This window comes from Bombus terrestris, chromosome 2 (genome assembly GCF_910591885.1).
Source record: "Bombus terrestris chromosome 2, iyBomTerr1.2, whole genome shotgun sequence".
Taxonomy (NCBI): domain Eukaryota; kingdom Metazoa; phylum Arthropoda; class Insecta; order Hymenoptera; family Apidae; genus Bombus; species Bombus terrestris.
The window spans coordinates 11,133,761-11,149,831 of NC_063270.1; the positions used below are offsets into that span (position 1 = coordinate 11,133,761).

Sequence of the window (16,071 nt, forward strand, 5' to 3'; positions counted from 1 at the left end):
AGCGCTATTTACCAGGCTACCGGTCGGTAAAGTGTTAAGAACGTATTTAAGAAATTGTTTAGACAGAAAAATACGATTAAATCGAAAATGAGCGAATAATCTTGGTTGATACACGTAGCAGAAGAAAAAGGCAATACGTATCTCTTGACGTAAGTGAAAATTTTACAAGAACACACCAGTGAGAATGATCGTTGGGGTGTTCGGTGTCTGAGGCGTGAGTTGCTGGGTGGTGGTGCTGTTGTTGCTAGTAGTGGTCGTTGTGTTAGGTTGATACGGCATTTGGGGACTCGTGCTGAAGTACCCGGCATCTGCGCTGCCCAACTCACCTCCCACATTCATCGTGTCGTTCTGCAAATCAATGCCAAACCGAATTGTACTCCGTCGAGCATTCGAAATCCTACTATTTTACCATTAAATCCACTCGGTACAGCGAGCACGTCAATTATTGTTTAACGGATTCTCGCAGCGTCTGTTCGTTTACCTGCGAGACACGTCGGTACTCTACTAAATCAATTAACGCGGTTCGAACACGACGAGGTTGTCATGCGAACGTGAATAAACGTTGCCGAAGAAGAAATGCGTGGAATTTACTATCTTTGAACAATTCGCCAGTTCGGCAACGTTGAAGAGTCTTGCTCACCTGTGTGTAATTCGTGGTGTGATTCGGCGAACCGATATACGTTCCAATCATGTTGGTCGGCACGGGCGTGTCCATCTGAAGCGAAAAACACAGAATAAAAACGAGTGAATTTCTATGTTCGTAACGCTACGATATATCGTCGATGTAAATTCTTCCGGTGAATCGAACAGAGGGATCGGAAGAAAGAGAAAGAGAGAGACAGAGACAGATAGAAAGAAATGAAGGGAGGACGGAAGCGGAAGAGCTGATCCGTGGACGCTAGATCCGCTCGATCGTCGTGTATTAATTACATCGGCATATACTGCGTTCTTCCCGTAGTCGATCAGCTCGAGGGTGATTCCATGCGAGGACGAAGCGAAGAAGAAGGGTAGGGTGCGGCCGAACGACGAAGACAGGCTGAGAGAAGGAAGGGCGGGGGAGCAAGAAAACGCAAGAGAAAAACGGAGAAACGAAAGGCGGATCGGCGGATCGAATCGTAAGCGCTTTTATTCGCCACGTGGATACGTTCATTCTTTAGTGGAATTGGTCGTTACCGCTCCTCCGTTTCTAGACTGTATTCGTTGTAATGACTTTACCAGCTTTTAATCACTCTCCGATGAAAATTTCGATGCATATTTCTTCAGAGGTAACGAAACGTTCGAAACTATTCGCGAAAAAACGCTGCAATTTATTCGTTTCCTTCTTCTTTCTTTTGCTCATTTCGTTTGTTCATAGAAATTGGCGTTTGATTTTTCCTTTGCCGAACGTTACGGTACATCAGAACCACTTACGTTAGAGCGAATATATAATAAAATTACCATTCTGATAACGCGGCGACTTCGTTAGGGTATCGCGGGCTGAGCAAATGGACCTCGTGCGCCACGCGAATTGAACCGAAGAATTTTCACGTTAGTACGTCGTATTCATCTTTTAGAACCTCGGTATATCCACCGTAAAGCATGCGGTAAACCATCACGACGTCGTTTTGTAAATTTTACCACGGGACCCGGTGCTATGGCGGCGTTCAACGACAAGGTCGCCAGATAAAGAGGAAGTATAGGAACGTAAACGCTGCAACGATCGGTTCTTATTAAATCGTAGTACCGCCTGGTGCGTTTCTTTGCACCCAGAACGGCCAATTATCGCGCCAACGACCACATCGTGATAACACCGTGAGTTTCTTTTAACACGACCGTAGACATCGATCAATCGTTCGCTGCTTGAAAAGAAGAAGAAAAAAAAAAGAAAGAAAAAAGAAGAAAGATAACGAAGTAGGAGAACGGATGACGGCACGTAGAACGCGAAAGTTGCGAGAAGAAAGTGGAAGCTCGTCGTGTCGAAGGGTTGTGAAAAAAGGATCAAGTTCATATAGTTTGTCAAGGGCGTTATTTCACCTCTATCTGCGGGTTCCAGGTGCAACCAAGTTCCATGAGCTGCTGCGCGAATTTCGGCCAATCCTGACGGATGCGGGCAACAGATAAACATCAAGGCTTAACATTTCAATCGTATTCGCAGAACGAGGCAGTTAAAAAAGAGAAGTATTTTCTGTTCTTTTTCTTTCTTATGCGAGGGTGAAGAATTAACCATCGAAATGTAAACTGTGGAAGCTGGTGGTGGCCGGGTTCATTGAGATTCGCGCTGAAAGATCGCTAATATGTGTATCATGTACCTATTTTCAACAAATTATTGCTTCTCGCATATGATTTATACATACTCGTGTATCTGATATTTCCGAATAAATAGCAGGAAAATTATTGGCAATAAAGTATCGAATAACAGGATTGCGATGATACTCTAAGTAGAAGAAGTAAATATCAAGGTGTAATGCATGAATGTGTGAAATCTAACGATTCGCGTTTCTAATCGATAAAAAAGTTCTTTCGTTCTCTGAGAGATTCAAACATAGATCGTTAGACCGCGGATTTTTCCCAAACATAACCGAAATCAGGAAGAAACAGATCCCAAGTAAGAATTGAATATTCTAGCGAGTAATTTACTTTAGATACTTTGTATTTATATATCGTATGTATTCAATATAGAAACGCATGAATATCCGCAGTCTACTAATCACGTAAATACTTATGTATATGTTTAGGTAAGAACTAGAAATGTAGTCGATCAATTTGTCTTCCGAGAGGCTCGTGTAGCGCATTGTTTATCGATCTCTTGCTAGGATAATTATTTCATTTCGTAACTGATACAAATAATTTTGTCATTATGCGCGCTGACACCTTAAATTCGTCGGATATCCAGTAACCCGGCCGCAGGAATGCGAGGGTTAAAGGGAGAAAAGAGATCGTGTCTCTCTAATACGAGCTGGTGCAGTCGTTCGAAAAAAAGAAGCGCGTGTTCGAAAGGATGCACCGCAGCGTCTCGATGCGTCTATCGATCGGGCGCAATGAAAAATTATGTACTTCGCTACGAACGGCAACGAAAACGCTGGTTCGCGGCAAAGGAAAGTTACAGACGCATGCAGAAAACCAAGTGGAAAGTAATTTCAAGCTTTTGGGGCGACGTAGTTCTTCCAGTCTGCGCGATTTTGCCAAACCGTGGAAGAATCCCAACGACGAAGTATTCGAAGCGAGCAAAGCGAACCGTACTTATAACAGAGAGATCGTTAATCGCTCGCCGATACGAGCGATGATTAGCAATGCACGCGACAACGACATAGGCGGCTCATGGATTATTAACTCGCATAATTTCTGACCTTTTTAATCGCCGGAACGCTCGACCAAAACGAGCGGCATACCAAAAGCGTGAGTGACGGAGAAATTCGTGGTAACACGTGCACGTGGAATAATTCATATCGTCTAGGTTTGTGAAGGTCAGCCATCGTGGAGGAACACGGCGAAAAATTATGCACGGATATCCATGAGCCACGATCGAGGGGAAATCGTAATCTTCGGGCAAAGAAGAGGCCGGTATCCATTTGTTGTCTATTTTTGTCTCGCACCATGATTGCATACCATTCAATAATACGCCACAATGCTAATAATAGCGTATACTTAATAGGGTGGAAGGAAAAAAATGAAAATTATCTGACTATATTTTAATAATGAAAAAAGCTTGACTTTACTTTTGCAGACGAGGTATGCAAAAGTCCATTTATATCAAATGAATTTTCGAGATGCCGTAAGGGCTATTTTTGGGACAAACAAACAGTTTAAAATAAAAAGATTTCGTTCAAAAATATGTCGTACTCGATGTTCCAATTATTTACGACGTTTCACGTTTAACTAGCATCGTCGTTCTTGCTTTTATTATATTCCTAATTATTATACTTTTCTATTTATTCCTATATGATCAAGATTATAAACGATCGGCAGGTTCTTTATATTAAATTATATTTATAGACGATATTGATAGGCAAAGATTTAACGCTCGTTCGACGCAATACACGAATATACAACAAATGGCCAACTACCTAAAGGCAACACAGAAAAACAAACGCATTCAGAAAGAATGAGAACCGTAACGCAGTAAATCATAGGAGCAATTAAGCGCCAAAAATATGTTGAAATTGCGTTCATCACGAGCGAACCTAAAATTCATCGCAATCAGACGCGCGCTCGACAAATAAAGAGAAAAGTGTCGACGAACGTCGACAAGACGTTGCGTATCATGCAGATCGAGACCGTAAGTGGCGTCTACATGGATCGCTTCTACGTAAAGGATCGACGAAAATCATACATACTCAGCGGCATTCCCAAAATCTTACGCAAACGAAACGATAACTGTTCGCGTACTTACCACTCCCTTCCGTATGCACAAACAAACAATTACGATCCAATTAAAATGTAGTTGTTGTCGAGTCCGCGTGATTTACGTTACAGAGATGCAAAGTTGCGCGTCTCTCGAACGAATCGTCAGAAGTTGTCCGTGAAAGAATTATTCGATGGATAAGATGTACTTTGGTGCGCCAGGAATTTTTCGATCGAAACAATGCGCCTCGTATGGAAAACTAGCGACCAAAGAAAAGCGGAAAAGCGACGTTTTTGGACGAAAAATAATTGACAGGCTCATGCTCGTAATAAGAGACTCGTGTATCCTTGTCCATGTTTATCCTTCCTTTTTTTTTTTTTTTTTTTTTCAAAAGAATAGTTCTGTATGCCTTTAGTCTCTGATCGATACATTTAAATCTTTTGAAACAAAATGTTGCTCGTATTGCGCGATTACTATAAGCGTATCCGCAATTATATCGTAGAAGGTACCTGATTAAACAACGAAGGCGTGGAACTGTGGCGAGAGTTATTTCCGTAGAACCGTGTAATTTTCGTTTAACCATAAATTAGGACGTACACAGTAGCTTACAAAAGTGTTCGAACACTCGTAGAAATCTTTTATGAATACATATAACACGTGTGTCTTTTAAATTCTACAGACATTTTCAGATTGGTCTCAAACTTTAGCAATACGATCATAACGATCGTGTCTCGTTACGGTGCTGATCGTATTTCAAAATGTTTTACGCAACACGTACAATTACATACGTGTCTTTTAAGCGTTGAAATACTTTTATCAGCCACTGTAGATCATTTATCATAATCTCGATTCCAAGTATCAAAAGACGCTACTATCTAAAAAAAAATAAAAAAATAAAAATAAAAATAAAAAATAAAAAAGAAGAGGGAAAAAAAGGTCGAAAAATTTGACAGTCATCGTTTTCGCTACAATTATAAATTAAAATCAATTATAATGGAAAGTAGCACGAGTCGAATGTGAAGCACGCGTGCTCCACTGCCGTGTGATGTTAAATAAAATGTCTCAACCGCAGTGCTATCGATTTAGCTTCCGCGTTACGAGCAATAAAACAACACCGGTAAAGCCGTTGTTCACGGCCGAAACGCAACGTGATGTCGATAGCGTCACTCTTGGTAATAAGGGAGATATTCGAAGATCCCTTGAGCAACGCTCCGAATCCGGTAAAATCGAACGAACGATCGGGACGATTCGTCGAGTCGTTTCCAAAGATACTTTCTCACCAAGGCAACGTGAAATTGTCTGAAAGATCTAAACCTGAGGCATCGCGTTGGATCGTTGTGAAAGGAAGAGAACACGAGACGGTGGCTGAATATGAAAACCACGATACTCCACGATAAGGACGGACTCCTTTTACTAACCATCGTGAACTGCTCGAAGTCCTGCTGAAGCGCCGCTGCCTGTGCCTGGTTCAGGAAGTAATTGTTTTGGTCGATGTTCTCTGATGTTATGTTCGGTGGACCAGGATGACCCGTGGGACTAGGAGGCGCCGATGGATTATTACTGTAACTCAACGGGCTGCCCTGCGATCGATCACAGATTACACCAGTTATTTACATTTCTGTTATTTTTATTATTCGATTATTACTTCTTTTATTATTCGATCGAATTCTAGGTGCTTTTTGCCTTTTACCTATCGTATATTGTATATAACATGCTCGTAACTATAAAATAATAACTAAAAGGAATATTGAATCTTCGCAAAATTATATTTCCGCTATTTAATCGTTGTTTATTTTTCCATCGTTGGTCTATAAATACTTGTTATAAAAATACTTACTTGAATCGTTAGTCCGGGTGACGATTGAGGCGACGGCCTATTCACCTGCTGCGAGGATCTGTACGAGCCTAAGGAGTTGAGCTGCGGCTGCTGTGTCTGCGACGACTTCTAAGAACAGCCACAAGAAGAACCATATCAACAAATTCTCTTTTTCTTTGCCACACGTGGTATACTTCGTCTTCCTCTGCCCTTGGTAAAATACGCGACTAAAAACCAATTAACCTTCGTGGCGGTCTAAATCATTCGATCCGACAGGATACTCGGAAATAGAAAAAAGAAAAACGACGCGGTCGACCTTTCGACTGCGAAAGAATTTCAAGCTACCATCCGATCGTTTTTTGCCTCGTTTCATAAGCTGGAAGCTTGCGAACGAGATCCTCGTAGGGTATAACTGTTTGAGGAATCGGGCAGAGGAAAGGAGAAACGAACGCGAATAACGTGATATACTAACTGGACTTTGCGGTGGCACAGGACTGTGCGGTTGCTGATAAATGTAGTGACCAGTTGGACTGTGGGACGTCGCCGTCGGTGGCTGAGGCACCGGTTGTTGCGAATAACTCTGAAGATCCTGTTGCGAAGTACTTGTGCTGTTTTCTAGCGCCACACCCTGTTTCATAGGCACTGCTATTAACGATCGGTCGGCGGTTTCTTTTTTTCCTTCGCCTAGCCTCAGTCTGAATGGTTAGTAGCGGTAGCTATGCGAGGCTCGCGCGATCGATTTCTATGCCGATTGCGAACGTTCAAAGTCACGGGAAACGCGGTTTACCGACGACCGCGGTGCTCGTCTCTTTTCGTGGTACGGTAAAACCTCCATTATCCGAATTAATAGGGAGATACGTGATTGTTCGGCTGAAGGAATTTCCAGATGATAGAACGGTCTTGTAATTAGTTTTCTCCGTAATTATTATTCTACAGTTGCATATTGTTCTATATACAACCTCGTTCTCCAATAAATCTTTTCATTTTCATAATATCAAATTATCATAATTATATGAAAATTCTATTAAACGATACGATACGTAAATTTAAGATACTTGGACCTAATTAGTTGATATATAAATACTGAAATAAGCACAATTGTACGCCAATGTTATTTGTAGGCACTGGATATTTCAGAAAGTATAATACAAGGATAATTACGAAGGATAATATGTAAAATAAATGTAATATTTAGTTAACTATATTTGCAGATCGTATATCTTCTATTCTGCTGATAAATCAAATCATAAGATTTTTAATAGCGTTGACCTGCGTTGAATTCAGTTGTGCCTTAAATCGTCTAAGGTCTCTGTCTAGTGCAATAATACTTCGGATTGAGAAGGCTTCGTCGTCATTTTCATTGCAATTTCCCTCTTCGGATACTAAAGGTTCCATTGTATTTACACGAAACCGAAAAGGCCGAGATCGCCCGAGGGGCGGACGTTTTCTTCAATTTCCAATTTAATAACGAACCAGCGAGCTTTATCAGGTAAACGTTATTCATCCGCGACGGCCGAGCTTTTTCTTCTTAAGCGGACAATTAACGTCTATCCGGTCGAGTGACTCGACCGATAAAAGTTCCTCTTTTCCTCGGAGCCCTCGCGAATGCAAACAAGATTCACAAAGATATCGGATTCATTTAGCTGGCAAAGTTCTCCAGCTCCGATATGGAACTTCTAACCATCGTGTCAGGGCGAAATAACCTCCCCCCAGCTAAGAAACGGACCATGGATACGAGTTCGAAACTGAACGACAAACATTTTCCATTTACGCGGCGGTGGAAAAATTTCCGATCGAACGTTTACGCCTCCGACGATCTCAGTGAGAAATTTATCGATGAAATTCTATCCGCGTGTTTCCGTCTGGAAAAAGCACACGAGCTAATTCCCGATCGCGTGTCAACGATTCCACAAAACTTCTACTTTTAGCCAGACTTTTTCTACTTTGCAACGTTGACACACGGTGTTACGGGATCACCGAATTCGTGTCCGAGGTTCGACTATCCGTGACTTTTCGCTGTATTTTACATGTGAGGTTCGACTATTGCCTCTGTTTCGCTAGCTACGGATACTATTAAGAAGCGGGACGATATTAAAAAGGAAAGAAAGAAAGAAAATGGGGAGAAACGAATCGAAGAATGAAAGGAGAATTGTAGTGAAACGCGCGGCGTTGTCGTAAGCGCAAGAACAAAAAATTGCTACTAACCTTACACGTGTGAAGGAACCTAGAGTTAACAGGCACTGATAAATGGTTCTGCAAAATAACAAACACAAACAAACACTACAACAAAGGCAAAATAAAAATAAAATGAAATTAAAGGTGGCCGCTAAGCGTACAGGAGGCTGGTACTAATTCGCTCAAACGATTCGAGACCAAATTCAATATTTTTTTTTTACCGCGCCAAACCGTTTATTGTTAACGTTGATCGAATCGTTCGTTTTAAATGAAAAAGAGGGCATGCATCGAACGCTTATAATTCATACGAAGCAATAATACAAGAGAGTAGTGGCAATTTAAAAAATTTTGACCATTTCGTAGCAAACTATACGATCGCCGGATTAAAGGGAAAATATATTTATATTATAAAATTACATTTTCGTAATTTCTTAGCGTATTTAGAACAACGAGATACGCGTGTCTCGCGAGAGAACTTATCCGTAGCGAAATTCGCGACGCAACGATCGGCATTACGCTTCTTTCGCCACGGTGCATTAACGTTTTACGACCAGGATGTAGGATAAAATCGATATTCAGCAGGGCTACGACTAATCTAGATAACGATTAACAAACCGTGCCCGTGATTGCTCCATCGGAGAACGATAATGGCACTCTATCGAAATTGTACGCGAGCGGAGAGCGGCATGCCATAGTAGTTACGTACAAAGTAAAACACTTTAGCTGGCGATCTAAGTGTTTCATAACCGTCGGTAGCGATAAGTCTGCGTGGAAAAACGAAATCGTTAATCCAATCGTCGATTTCGTTCTTTCTCGTCGAGTCGTACGGAAATCGCGTTCGATCTTCGCGCCATTACGTTTCGTTTTAATAACGACGATACGCTACTGTTTACCCGAAAGCTCTGTGACGTTGTACTCGTAACACAGCGATGGTTATCGAAGCACAGAAAAGCACAGAACATCTTTTTTCCATGCAACACTACGCATGTACCAGCCGTTACGTTCTGATTCCTACTAACTAGCTTTATAGAGACCAGGCATCTCTCTTTTAGGCTGTTGCATATGAAATGGCCGATTTCACGATTGCCACATCTAACTCGATATTTAACGACTAAAATTACTATTGAATAATATTTTCCAAATAGACATTAATCAGAAATAACGAACATTAAACTTAAAATTAGTCACATTAAATTTATACGTTCGCATCTAATTTTTACATCTGACCTACTAACTTGTGATATTTGGAATTGTCAATTACAGTCGGTCAACCACATTCTTCCAAACCGCTACGAATATAGACTCGTTCTAAATTCCACATTCAATAAGCTCTAAATGGAAATCTAAGTGACAGTAAATAATTTCAAAAGCTGTCTCCTTTACATATAAAATCTTCTCCCTTCCTTTACAGTTCATTATTATCACTAGAAATCAGATATTTTTCGAGAAGCTATAAGTATCTTGAAAATCTTGCCAAAAATTCGGCTATTTCATCTGCAAGTACCTAATATACTATACGCATAGTCGATGAGTCCGCGTCTTTCTCTATGTTTCAAACCCGAAGTCAAATATTTACGGCATTTGTAATATCGAGTCTGATTAATCCAAAGCGAATTTCTCAATCAAAGTTACGAGAATAGAGAACAGTACTCTGATCGATCAAAGTGAACGGTGGAGAAAGACACAGCGCTGTCGACTATAGAGTTGGCAGGTGCAGCAACATTCTCTAAGAACCCGATACTGTGTACCGTACAGGATCGCGAGGATATTTACTTGGGCGCTGGTCTGATCCTGCGAAAAGGATAGCCTCCCAGCTTGGGGTAAGCTGGTCGGCGACAGATTTGTGGGACTGCTCGTTTGACGACTCTGGAATACACCAGCAGTACCACTATTTCAAAACAGATTCCCTTCTACCAAGGAAACGCTACCTAAGTCTTTTATGTTACTCGAACGTCACGCGACGCTACCTGATATGACACGGTCTGTAGTGGATATATAAGAAAGAAAGAAAAGCGAACGAAATAAAAGTAGACGCGGTTAAACGGGTTGAGAACGCGTTGAAAATAGGACAAAAAAAAATATATATATCGTAATCGCGCGCGATTATTCCGATATCGACACGTACACCACTTCCGCGGACGCATTTTTGCACGAAGTTGATACGACATGGCGATAAGATGAATTTCGAACTGGATACCACCTGTTATTTAAATTTGTCATGTCTCGTCCGGATTAGTCGACTTACTTCGCATTAAATCATCTGACTAACGAGAAGGAGAATAGAAACTCGATAGTGATATTAGTTAATTAATTGCAACTACCAAGTTGGCTAATCCGAACAGAGCATCGCTTTCTTCATTTTACAGTTTTATCGAGGAAAAGTCGTGTCTTGGATTAGAGAGACTAGCCTCTCAAGCTGATAGTTATGCAAATACTATTTGCAGAAACTAATGGCTCAAGGGATAATTCATTCGGACGAATTTAGAAGATTCGGAGCGATTTCTTTATCCTTTTCATCTTCGATGTTACGTATATTCAAATTGTAGTTGAACGAGTTATCAAAAAACTGAATGATAAATGTATTTATTTTCGATCGAAGTGGTATCGATTTATAATGCGTTATTTCTCCTTCGCGAGAAGCTAGAAAAAACATGCTTCTGTTACTATTAGGTTGGCAACTAAGTGATTGCGGATTTTGTCATTGGGTGTTATTGACAAAATATCACTTAGTTGCCAACCCAATAGAATTTAGATAACTAGATAAAGAAAACAAGTTTCGGCTATAGTACGAAGGAGACTCGGTGCTAAAGAGTCAAAGTCACATAAAATTACGTGATCTTGTAGTATATCCGAAATAAATATGAAGAAAGGAGGACGTTTGAACTGTACACTGTACCCAGCCACTGGTAAATATATGAACGCTTCGATCGATTTGTATAGATAACACGTGAAATATGTGTGACGATAAATATTAATACCAGACGAACTATTAAAAGCAATAGTTTATATCTTATGCAATCAATTATATATAGATATTCTTCTTTATTCAAAACCTTATCAATGATATATTAAAATTAACGCGATCGGTGGATTCGCACGATTCATGGAAATTTGAACGAGTCCTGAATTTTATTGATAGAATTAATTTCTCTGTATTAATTTGAAAGAGCTTTGTCCAAAGGAAATGAAATCGAAGACAATGAGCTTCTAAAATAATAAAACTACTCCGTAACGTGACACTTACAAATGACAGTCCTTTCATCGTAAGTTATCTTTTAAAAATAAATTTCATATTACAATTCTCTAATAAAATATAAAACTTGCTCTTCTTGTTTGCAATTTTCTAACTGAATTTAGTTTTATCGGATAGAAACAAGCGCCCGCATATCTTTCAACGGTAGCGTACGACGAATCAGCTTAAGAGATTAGACCGACGAATACCAAAGACAGAAATTCCCCTTTATAATGAACACGATAAAATAAAATAAAATAAATAAATAAAATAACGAAGGAAGATACGACTGTAATAAAAGGTGATTTAGGAATGTGCAGCCTCGTAAGGTTTAAGAAGAAACTGAACCGCGTGAAGGACACGTAATTGGACGAACTTACGTTGCTGAATGGTGTACTGCTCGAGTGATCCTCTTGATCCGACGGGAAGTGGACCAGGTCGGGCAACGATCGCGTGTTGCCTATGGGAATTTGCTGTCCTGGTGGCTGAGAGCTCGGATCTATGCTGCAAGACAAATACGTGCTTCAATCAGAAATCGATGCATTTACGAGAGGGAAGCGCACGAGAATCTATAGTAACTGTCAGAGTCTCGAGGCGCCGGTCATTCTCGGAACGACCTCGACCAATGTCGATGTTGTCCAACTGTAATACGAAAGTGCAAAACTAGGAACTCAAATTCGACGAGATTAACTGGAATGTTTCGACTAGAGTAGAATATGATTATTTATCCGAAGAAATTGAGACATACGTCGTTTGTATAATTAGATTTTTCTTGCAATCGAATAAGGAAGCGTTTTCGCATTAAATTTGTACTTCTAACATTCTGAATGTTTCAAACATATCGATTGTAATATCAGAAATATCTTTAATATTTTATGAAAATATCTTTGGATCTCAATTCATGCGAATTTATTAAACTCTCGTTCTTCTTAGATTTGACATGTCTTTCTTCTTTTCAATTATGTCTATTACATACAATTTATAACGTTTATACTCCCCTTAAATATCGGATAATATTAGAATAGCAAAATTCTACACGAACGAACTTATCACGTTTATCATCTGTTATCTTCAAACGTTAACACTAAACGGATAGCTTTCTAAAAGCAAAGGAATTTATAATTTATAATTTTCTTGCGACCAACCATCGCCAAATGTTTCGCTAATTAACGCTTCGATGATCGATCGTTTAATCGATGTTTTAATAATCAAGCTTCTGCTATACGATATTATTAAACAATCGTCTAGAAAGTAGATGATGGATAAGACGACTAATAAAATACAAAGATGAGAGTCAAACTTCGATCGCTTGCCGCGAACGCGCTAAAATTTAAGACTGTCCCGAGGACAGACCGGACGGTGCCTATTCAAAATTATATAAACTCTGTGCACGAGCGCATTAGTATGTGCGATATAATGCGTCGTGAATACAATGAAACTTCGTACAATAGCCACGACGTATAAATAATGCATACACTGGTGTGCAATAATAAACAGTGTACTTATCAAGAGGAGATATTCCACGAGATTCGCAAAATTTCAGCCGTCTTTTTCCTTGAGCCGGCTAATCGAAATCGATACGGGGTTGGTATCGCTGGTCGATACAGAGGGAGAGAAAAAGTTTCCTTACTTGCTTCCAGGCACTCGAGGTATTTCACAGGATGATCTTGGCCGTTCGATGAATCCGTAATGCAGGTCCCTGTTGTCGCTGCCGGACCCGGTTATGGTATGCTGATCTATGTACAACGAATTATAAAATGTAAGATAAAAAAACACGAAGGATCAAACGATAGATAATTAATTCTAAATATCGTTAATTTTGTCGTGTTCGAGGCAATCTGTCGACTATTAACGCTTGAATTAGCGGTGGCTAAAAAGCGTCCAGTTTGTAGCTTAAGGAATTGCAATGAAGGATACGGTAAACGAAAGTAAATCTAAAAAATATATATATTGTAGTAAAAAAAGAATACCATAATTGTGTAAAGCATAATTATAATTAGCACGAGTAACGAATATGATGCACATTTTAATTAAAGAATACACGATGCAATGATGAAAACATTCTTTAGAAAAAAATCACTGAAATTGTGAAAAACGCAGCATCGAATAATTCAAACATCCAAGAAAATGTCATTATATTAATAATTTAAATTGCCGAGAAAATTTCATTACATTAATAGTTCAAATTTCCGTGAAAATTTCATTGTATTAATAATTCAAATTTCCAAGAAAATGTAATAGTTCAAATTTCCCAGAATATTTGATTAATTTTCAAATAATAAAACAAATACATCAAATCTACAAGGTTTATACAATTTATATGAAAAATTACGAATCGATAATTATGATAATTCTGATAATTGTACGATTGATTCAATTGCAGCTTTTCGACGCTTATGCTTTAAAACGTGCCATAGTTGGAGGGTGATGCACACGATACGTAGTGCCAAGGCAGAGCGTCCGATTTCGTTGAAGCAACCTAACACCATGTAATGCTTGCTACTTGCTAACATTACTACGGGTATAACGTTTCAGATCCGATCCCCTCGTGTCGCCGGTCGGTAACAGATTAAGAGGGAATCATCGAAGCCGCCTATATCCGACCGACCGGAATCGGAAAACCTGCCTCGGCCAATGACCTGTCTTCCTAAAGACCTGTTTACAAATTCCAAATATTTCTCAGGAAGCTCTTAATAGTTTCTTGTTTTTTATTGATACGGTGTCCCATTTTTCGCGAGTATATTACAGGGCAGAATATAGCGAGGTGCTGAATTAATTCATTAAACATTTGTAACGCTATGTTAAGATCCGAGCTGGACATTGTATTTCGTTCCATTTTTACCTTTTTACTTTTGTCGTATAAAATAAAACGAGTATTTGCACGAAATAAAAATACAAAAAGGTCGCCTTTTATTTATACGTCAAGCTACAGGAAATGTATTTTCAAATGGGAGGGGAAAAAAATAGAAATAAAACTTTTCTACGTACAATTAATTGAATTCACACGTAGACCATCGTAGGAACGTGTATCGTACTCTGTTTTTAATAGTTCGCGCAATAAATAAAACGGCGACTTATCACTATTGATATTTCCGTCATAAAATGATTTGAATAAATTGAAAAACGAGAAAATGGTTTGTAATTTTCGTGTCAATATTCTATAAAAAAAAGACACGCACACAGACGCGCGCGCATTGACTTCGCATTAAAAATTTCTTCAGAGAATATAATTTTTTCAGAATCCAAACTGGTTTACTCCGCCTCTACATAATAGGATTCATAGATACATAATCAATATTCATCTAGAAGGACAATTATTTTCAAGAACGTAATTATCATAGGAAAATAATCACACGTTATTCAAGTTTATTAATGTAACAGATAATTGACTATTCCACGCATGCCTGTGTAATATATATTGTACTAAATATCTTGTAATCTCTATAAATATTTCCAGATTTCTTTTAAACATTACCAATACAATCATGATAATCATATCACGGTGCTAATCAAGTCTCAAGATATTTTATATTAACGCACATTAACGTATTCATGAAAAATGTCTGTAACTATTCGGATACTTTCGTGAAACTGTATATATCGACATCTGTCAGTGTCTACTGTATATAAGTAGCTTATATCTTATCGGAGTGACCTGTAAATCAAGGAAGACAATTAAACGGACCAAAGGAGGATCCTGGCAAATCCTTGTTCAGACAAGAAACCAGCTTGCAAGGCTTAAAATGCTTGATCTTCGTCGAAAATTTGCCAGGCAGCCACTCGAGGCCGAGTGGCGGACGTACAACGGGGTAACGAGGTAATATGATAATGAGGGAATTTCTGAGACGAGTCTTCGTGAAAATCGCACCGAAACAAAAGTTGACGAGGGGAAACGTGGTGATAATTCTCAGTTGGCTCGAGCGCGAGACACGTACTTTTTCAAACGGGGTGGATCCCAGAAACGACGCGAAAACTGACTTAATGGTTCGAAGATTACGTTTTAGATTAACCATGCTCTGCGTGAAACGTTCAATTCTATTTACGTCGTCGTTACTACGATTCTTTAAATGAAGGGATAGCCAGCACAATTTCGAGAAAAAAATGAGCCTTAAAATGGCGAGCTTCGGGGGTTGTCGTGCAGGGTTTAAAAACGGGAATAAACGAGAATCTCTGAGTACGGTGTTGGTCATCGAATTATATATCTGACCAAATACAGAAATTTCGCTTCTACGATTATACAGACGATATATCGTTCCTTTCTTTTTCCTCAAATACAATTTCAACAACAAGTTAATTTCGTCAAGACATCGTATATTTAGTCAAAACACCATTAAATTGCAAAATAAATTTCATTCGTTGATATTTCTATTGCAACAACTAAATTAGTCTCGTTATTCCATATTTGAAGTATGCTCGGTTCTAGCGTTCGGAAATCAAAGAAGAAAGCGTTGTAGTTTCTTTATTTAAAAAACTTCCTTCGGACAATTCATAGCTGGAAAATTGTCCCGATGGAATAGATATGGTGTC

The 16,071-nt window shown here is 39.2% G+C and overlaps 1 protein-coding gene across 7 annotated transcripts in view; it reads right to left on the reverse strand.

Moving 5' to 3' along the window:
* LOC100652098 (CREB-regulated transcription coactivator 1) overlaps positions 1–16,071 on the reverse strand; it is a 64,953-nt gene that overhangs the window by 7,469 nt on the left and 41,413 nt on the right. For 2 of the 7 annotated variants that reach the window (XM_048410496.1, XM_048410514.1), the window contains 10 exons: positions 13,175–13,280; positions 11,925–12,048; positions 10,086–10,178; positions 6,610–6,765; positions 6,159–6,266; positions 5,740–5,901; positions 4,370–4,375; positions 2,014–2,076; positions 641–715; positions 177–348 (listed from right to left, as the gene is read on the reverse strand). In XM_048410496.1, the coding sequence (XP_048266453.1) occupies positions 177–348; positions 641–715; positions 2,014–2,076; positions 4,370–4,375; positions 5,740–5,901; positions 6,159–6,266; positions 6,610–6,765; positions 10,086–10,178; positions 11,925–12,048; positions 13,175–13,280 (1,065 nt within the window). Of the gene's footprint in view, positions 1–176; positions 349–640; positions 716–2,013; positions 2,077–4,369; positions 4,376–5,739; positions 5,902–6,158; positions 6,267–6,609; positions 6,766–8,342; positions 8,391–10,085; positions 10,179–11,924; positions 12,049–13,174; positions 13,281–16,071 lie in introns of all 7 variants that reach the window. The other 5 variants (XM_048410503.1, XM_048410498.1, XM_048410510.1 and 2 more) reach the window with 5 other exon arrangements.